We start from the raw sequence: 6582 nt of genomic DNA on the forward strand, positions 1-6582 counted from the left end.
GGGGGGGGCAATAGGGAAGGGGGCAGCACCCAGGGGAGGCTATGGGGAAGGGGGAGCAGTTAGAGGGGTGATGGGGAAGGGATCAGCACCCAGGGGAGGCGATGGGGAAGAGGAAGCACCTGGAGTGGGTGGTGTGGCAACAGGAGCCATGGCGTGGGGGCTCCGGGCACTGACGAGGCCACCCTGCAGACAAGCTGCTCCTGAATGTGCGGACAGCCTTTGTGGAGCGTGTGAGCAAGCCGGTGATCTCTGGGCTGCTGGACGAGCTGCTGGCCCAAGGGGTGCTGAACCTCGAGGAGGTGGACGAGGTGCAAGATAGATACATGGTGCGTGCCGACAAGGCCCGCTGCCTCATCGACAGCGTGCGCCTGAAGGGCCCCAGGGCCAGCCAGATCTTCATCAACAGCCTCAGGAAGCGTGATGGCACCTTGGCTGAGCAGCTGGGTCTGACCGCTGAACCGGGTGAGAGATGCAGGGCCGTGGTCTGCCCCCGGCCATGCTGGGGCTCCCGGCACCTCTGGTGGGGTGCTGGAGTGGGGCCTGGCCCTGGTGAGTGTCTGAGGCCTGAAGGCAAGAGGCAGTTGGGTGTCCCCGGTGTCACTGCTCTGTGGCACTGAATCCCCCTTGCCATGCAGCGACGACAGGACTCTCAGGGGTGGCTGTCCCCCGCAGGGCTGAACAGGGACCCCCAAGGGGCAGAGCCCAGCTCCGCTTGTCTGTCCGTGCCCTGCAACAGTCCCCTCTGGCTGCAGGCGCTTCCCAGTGCAACTGTGGGGCTTTCTGCTTGCAGGGTCCCCTGGTGTGCAGCTGGCCTCCCCCGACACCGAGGCCCCCACTGGGCCCCCCATCAGCATCCAGGGCCAGCAGTGGATCCAGCAGTGCTCTCTGAGCGAGTACCAGCGCATCAGGGACACAGAGGGAGACCAGGTGCTGTGGGTAGAGGAGATGAGAGGAGGGCTGGAGCATGGCCTGGCTGCCCTGCTGGAGTGGGCAGGGGCTTGCTGAGGGGAGCCAGGGTCTTCGCTGACCCAGGAGCAGGGCAGGAGATGTGGGGAGATGTCCCAGGGACAGAGAGATGTGGTTGCTGCACCCATGGGCCTTCTCTGCTATTAGCTGCCTCCCAAGAAAAGCCCCCTGCACCCACCCACCGCTGAGCGCTGCCCCCCTTTGTCCTCACAGATCTATCCCATCCATCTACCGCGGGAGACGCGAACCCGTAGAGCTCTGCTCATCTGCAACATTGAGTTTGAGCACTTGAGCTGGCGGCACGGGGCTGAAGTGGATGTGGAGGGGATGATGAAGCTGCTGGAAGGGCTGGGCTATGTGGTGGACGTCCATCGCAACTTAACTTCCCAGGTAAAGGACTGCACAAAGCAGCTGCCACCGGCCCCGGGAGCGGTGCAGAGACGCTCCTTGTGTGCGTTGCTGATGGGGGGCTCAGGCACCACAGGGACACCCCTGTCCCCAATGGCACTGGCTCCTGCCCGCAGCTGGAGGCTGGGTCTCCACACAGCTGGTCACAGGTGGCTGATGTTCCTTCCTGGTGCTGGTTTGTAGGGGATGGCTACGGTCATGAAGGATTTTGCGAATCGCAAAGAGCACTGGACCTCTGACAGCACCTTCCTGGTCTTCATGTCCCATGGGGTCAGGGCTGGGCTCTGCGGGACCAAGAGCAAAGGCGAGACCACAGACATCCTTTCCGTCGACACCATCTATGAGAAATTCAACAACAAGTGCTGCCGGGCGCTGCTGGGCAAACCCAAAGTGGTCATTATCCAGTCCTGCCGTGGAGGTGAGTCCCCGCTACGAGGTGCCTACGAGGCGAGCAAGCCGGCCAGGCTCTCCCAGGGCATGTGAGCCCTGAGCATGAGGTGGGGACGGGACACCCCATCATTGCTGATGGCTGGCCCTGCCTTCCTAGGCAAGGTAGGGTCGGTGATGGTGAGCGACTCCGCAGACCCTGCCATGCCCACTCCCGGCTCAGCTCACGCGATCCCTGAAGGGCTGGAAGATGATGCAATCTGTGAAGTCCACCTGGAGAGTGATTTTGGCACTTTACATTCCTCCACGCCTGGTAAGCAGTTCCTGGAGACAGTTGCCCTGCCTGAGGGCAGGCGAGGCCGACAGGACACCCATTCCTGCTGCCATGGCTCTCCTCCACACCTCCTCCTCCTCCTCGGGGCGGGTTGCTGGGGGTCCCCTCCATCTGGTGACCACTTGGGCATTGCTCCAACAGCCTCTGGAGAAGGCAGTGTCCCCCGATGCCAGGGTACAAGGCTGCTCCAGGACACACACAGGTCCCTCTTAGTGGCACCAGGGCCAGAGCTTTGTGTCCCTGCCCAGCTGCCTTCCCTTGCCCCAGCTCCAGCCCTCCCCACCGGCTCTGCCTGCACTCCTTCCCCAGCTGATTTATCTCACCGCAGTGGCTGGCCAGGGGAAATTGTCTTCTCCTGCTGGGTCACAGACGGCTCCAGGCTGTGCCAGCCTGGCAGCCGGCACGGCTGGGAGCATGGGAGAGCAGAGAGGCTTGAAGAAAATATTCACGTCACTTCTGTCTTCCCTGGGATGCCCTGTCCTTTTCCCGTGCTGTGGGTTGGATGGGCCAAATATAATTGATCTCAGAGAAGGTGCCCCAGTCTCCTGCTCCGGCACCCAGCATTAATCACTGTTGCAGTGAGGGACACCAGTGAAATCACACGTTGGCATCTTCTGTCTCCCCAGATACTGTCTCCTGGAGAAGCTCAGTAACAGGCTCCCTTTTCATCCAGCACCTGATAGAGCAGTTTCGAAACCACGCCTGTAACAGCGACTTACAGGAGATCTTCCGAAAGGTGAGGCTTTGTAGTTAACTGCAGGTGTGCCGGCAGATGCGGCCATGCCAATGGTCAGCAATACTGCTCGGAGCAGAGCTCGGGCAAGGGCAGGCCATTTCTTGGCAGGCCCCTCGGGAGCAGGCTCTGTCAAAAAGGCGTCTGGTTTGGCCTGGGAAGTCAGCTGGATCGCTGGGGGCATCAGCACCCTGCCATGTGGTGGGCACACAAGAGCCCGGCGTGTTGGCGCAGCTCGTGGCATCCCTTGTGCCACCAGACACATGCCTGGGGATGCCCCTGGGGATGCCTCCTGACTCCCTGCACCCTTCCCATGCTGGGAACGGAGCTGCTCTCATTTCTCCCCGCTGTCTCTCTCACCCCAGGTCCAATATTCCTTTGGAAAATTCCCTCGGCAGTTGCCATCACAAGAACGGACTACGATGCTCAGGAAGTTCTACCTCTTCCCAGGCCACTGATCTCCTGCCCACGGTGAGTCTCTTCACCTGGCACCTCTGCAGCAGCCTTTTGTCCCTGTCCCAAACCCGGTACCCGGCCAGCGAGGAGGAGCGGGGAGAAATTCCCCACTGCTCCTGGGCTCCAGACCTCGCGGCTCGGACGGGATATCCAAAGGACTTGTGCGCTGGTAGCCAGGGCTGGGCAGTGGCCTGACTCCATCCCCATCTCCCAGCTGGCCGTAGGAGAGACAGGCGCTCAAGGAACTCATTTCAGTAGCCTGTGTCTCAGGAACTTCTCGGTCTAACGTTCTTCACAGGTGAAAAAATAATACACAGCAAAAGTGTTTGAATTTGGGAGTAACGCAGCAGAAAGCTCAAGCTGAAGCCGAACGCAGCCCCGCTCCAGAGATGCACTTCTTCAGAAAAGGAAAGGACAAGAGGAAAAGCCAAGAACAGCTCTGCAGAAACACAGTCAATCTATCTCCCCCTCTGCTAGGCAATTACAAACAGACCTGGAATAAAATAGTCCTTGGTCTTGGGTCCTCCCTCCCTTTTGTGGCCTCCAAACAACCCCAAACTGAGCAAATTCCTCCCAGGGAACAGCAGAGACACCTGGCTCTGGAGCACCAAATGCAAAGCTGGTTAATGTCTCTCTTAACTGTCCCCAGGCAGCCTGTCCCCAGTTGCGACAGAGATGATCCGTCACCCCCAGAGCCGCTTCCGCCCCGTCTCTGGCTTTACCCGTCATCTAATAAAGGGATTTTCACAGCAAACGGCGCCGCTCCTCTGCCTTCAGCCCGCGGTGGGTGGATGGTCGTTTCGGCCGGCAGTAGCTACCGTTACGTTGCCTTCTCGGGAGACGCCGAGTGAGCGGGAGGTGAGAAATGAGAGGGAGCTCAGGGAGGAGGGGCCGCCCGCCTTCGGGGCAGGCTGGGCAGACGTGCTCCAGGGGGATTTCCATGCCTCCCCCTTGCAGGCTCGCAGCATCTCCTTGCTCAGGAGGCAGCTTCCCCCACTCCCCGATCCTCCCGCTGCCCCTGAGGTGGAGGTAGGACGCGATTCCCCCGGGAGCCAAGAAAGATCCTCAAACCTGTGTCTTACGCGCACTGCTCCCACAGCGCGGCACGTCACGGGCCCAGCCCAGTTGTCACCCCCCACCAGCATCCCCGCTGGTAAGCAAGAGCCCCTTCCCGTGCCCACCACCGCCCTCCCTGTCCTCCACAGCCACATCCAAACCATTTTCTGCCTTGGCATGGATTCAGCTTTATTGCACGTTCTGCGAAGTCGCAGCCAGATCCACAACCAGGTGGTCTGGCAGCAGGAAAACGAGGGGGCTCTCCTGCCCCCTCCTAGCGTCCGAGACACTCCAGCGCAGGTGGGACAGGCTGTGCAGGAAGGGCAGTGTCCTGGGCCGGCGCCACCCCGCGTCCCTGCGAGGTGGCAGGAGGGCTCAGCGGGATGGGCATGGATTCAGCTTTATTGCACGTTCTGCGAAGTCGCAGCCAGATCCACAACCAGGTGGTCTGGCAGCAGGAAAACGAGGGGGCTCTCCTGCCCCCTCCTAGCGTCCGAGACACTCCAGCGCAGGTGGGACAGGCTGTGCAGGAAGGGCAGTGTCCTGGGCCGGCGCCACCCCGCGTCCCTGCGAGGTGGCAGGAGGGCTCAGCGGGATGGAGGTGCCTCTCCGCTCCGGCTCCAGGCGACCCGGGGTGGGAGAAGGCCTCGCAGGCAGGATCGGACTGCAAAGTGGGCAGCCGGTCCAGGCTGAGCCCCTCCTCACAGAGCCCAGAGCCCTGCGTCACTGCCCGGAGCTCCTCAAGTCCCACGCGGTGCTTGCAGAAACCCTGGTCCCCAACGCTACGGTGGTGGCAGGAAATTGAGGACAGCAGCGATGAATTCTTCAAATTTATCCTGATGGACTATGTGGCCTGCACCTTCAATGTACTGGACATCCGCCTTGGGGAAGAGGCGCTGGATCTCCGGGTAGTCTTTGGAGCTGCAGGACAAGGGAACACACACGCCATGGGAAGCGTGGTCAGAGGTCTACCCAGGTGTCTTCCCTCAGCCTCCCCAGGCAGAGGGGGATCCCAGGTCTGACCACGTCCCCATCCCTGCTGGGAAAGCCCGGCCCTGCCCTCAGGTTCCCCCTCGCTCTCCAGCGCGTTGGTGTCACCGGCTGCTGGAGGCACAGAGCTCGCTCCAGGACCTTCCCCATCTCGGGGGCTTCTTCCCACCCTCGGCAGCTGCAGAAGAGCACAAGGGGTCAAACCGCAGACTTCGAACCGCTTCTCTCCAGTCCCACCTGATATAGGGCGAGTTGGATCCTCCCAAGAAGAGCGCAGGGCCAGGATACGGCTTGTGGAAGACGGGGAAGTTCATGATATCTGCCAAGTGGTTGGAAATAGCCTCCAGGTTCACCCGCCAGACGTAGCGGCCCTCCATCTCTACCAGGTTGGTGAGGAGGAACTGTCTCAGCTGCGGGAGCTGCCACGAAAGGAGATTGTACACTCTTCAGTAAGAGCAACAAGCCCTCATGATGTCCCGGCACCCTCTGTCCTCCCCTCCACCCCCTTCTGCCCGTCTCCCACGCTGTCACACTCGCCATCACCTCTGCAGCCCTGGTGAGATGTCCTCCAGCTGCCCAGGACAGCGGCGAGTGAGCAGGGGTGGAAAGAGTCTCATGGCCCTGAAGCCCTGCGCTCCGGTCCCAGGCACAGGCTGGGAGCAGAAGCTCCGTCCAAGGAGTGGGATTTCCTACCTGGGCCACCGGACGCAGCTGGTCGTCAGCCAGCTGGCGGGCCGCAGAGCGGGACAGACCATCCGGGATCTTCACCGACTTCATGGCAGAGACGTAGGCAGAGAATTCGGAGACGGGTGCGGTTGAGACGGGACTAACGTCTACGGAGATGAGGCGCTCCACCAGGTCTGGCTGGGGACACAAGCAGGGCAGATGGACGCCACCTGAGATCGCCCCAAGCGGGACCGGGCACAGGGCTCCGCTCCCACCCAGACTCCCTGGAGGCTTTTAGCTCCCTCCTGCCTCAGCAGGAAGCTCCACGTGCCCTTCCCCGAGTTCCCGTCTCCCCGTGTCTTGGCGCAGGAGATCCCCAAGCTCCCTTGCGATCAGTGCCGGAGGGACAGGGCAGAGCGTGGGCTGGCGGACAGAGACTTGCTCCTGCTCCCGCAGCCCGGCTTACAGCTCTGAGCGGGACAGCACCCCCGACCCTGACGGAGAAAAGCCACCCCCTGCGGGGCTGTGGGCAAGGCTGGCGCCGGTGAACAGCCCCCACTGGGACCCACCCCCCTCCCACAGACCC

At 61.8% G+C, this 6582-nt stretch overlaps 2 protein-coding genes across 2 annotated transcripts in view; one reads left to right on the plus strand and one right to left on the minus strand.

Moving 5' to 3' along the window:
- LOC103896572 (caspase-1) overlaps window positions 1–3748 on the plus strand; it is a 5311-nt gene extending 1563 nt beyond the window's left edge. Inside the window, exons 2-9 of the mRNA XM_009276438.2 lie at window positions 190–462; window positions 791–927; window positions 1180–1356; window positions 1558–1792; window positions 1922–2074; window positions 2722–2831; window positions 3194–3299; window positions 3583–3748. Coding sequence (XP_009274713.1) covers window positions 190–462; window positions 791–927; window positions 1180–1356; window positions 1558–1792; window positions 1922–2074; window positions 2722–2831; window positions 3194–3286 — 1178 coding nt within the window. The 3' untranslated portion in view covers window positions 3287–3299; window positions 3583–3748. The remainder of the gene's footprint in view (window positions 1–189; window positions 463–790; window positions 928–1179; window positions 1357–1557; window positions 1793–1921; window positions 2075–2721; window positions 2832–3193; window positions 3300–3582) is intronic.
- A 984-nt stretch (window positions 3749–4732) lies between these two features.
- On the minus strand, window positions 4733–6242 carry ABHD11 (abhydrolase domain containing 11; the record flags this gene model as incomplete). Its single annotated transcript, XM_009276439.1, has 3 exons — window positions 4733–5261; window positions 5568–5749; window positions 6024–6242. Coding segments are annotated over 3 exons (540 nt in total), but the record flags the coding sequence as incomplete, so codon positions are not given.
- Between the last annotated feature and the right edge of the window lie 340 nt (window positions 6243–6582).

The sequence above is a fragment of the Aptenodytes forsteri genome, unplaced genomic scaffold, assembly GCF_000699145.1.
Source record: "Aptenodytes forsteri isolate BGI_AS27 unplaced genomic scaffold, ASM69914v1 Scaffold209, whole genome shotgun sequence".
Taxonomy (NCBI): Eukaryota; Metazoa; Chordata; class Aves; order Sphenisciformes; family Spheniscidae; genus Aptenodytes; species Aptenodytes forsteri.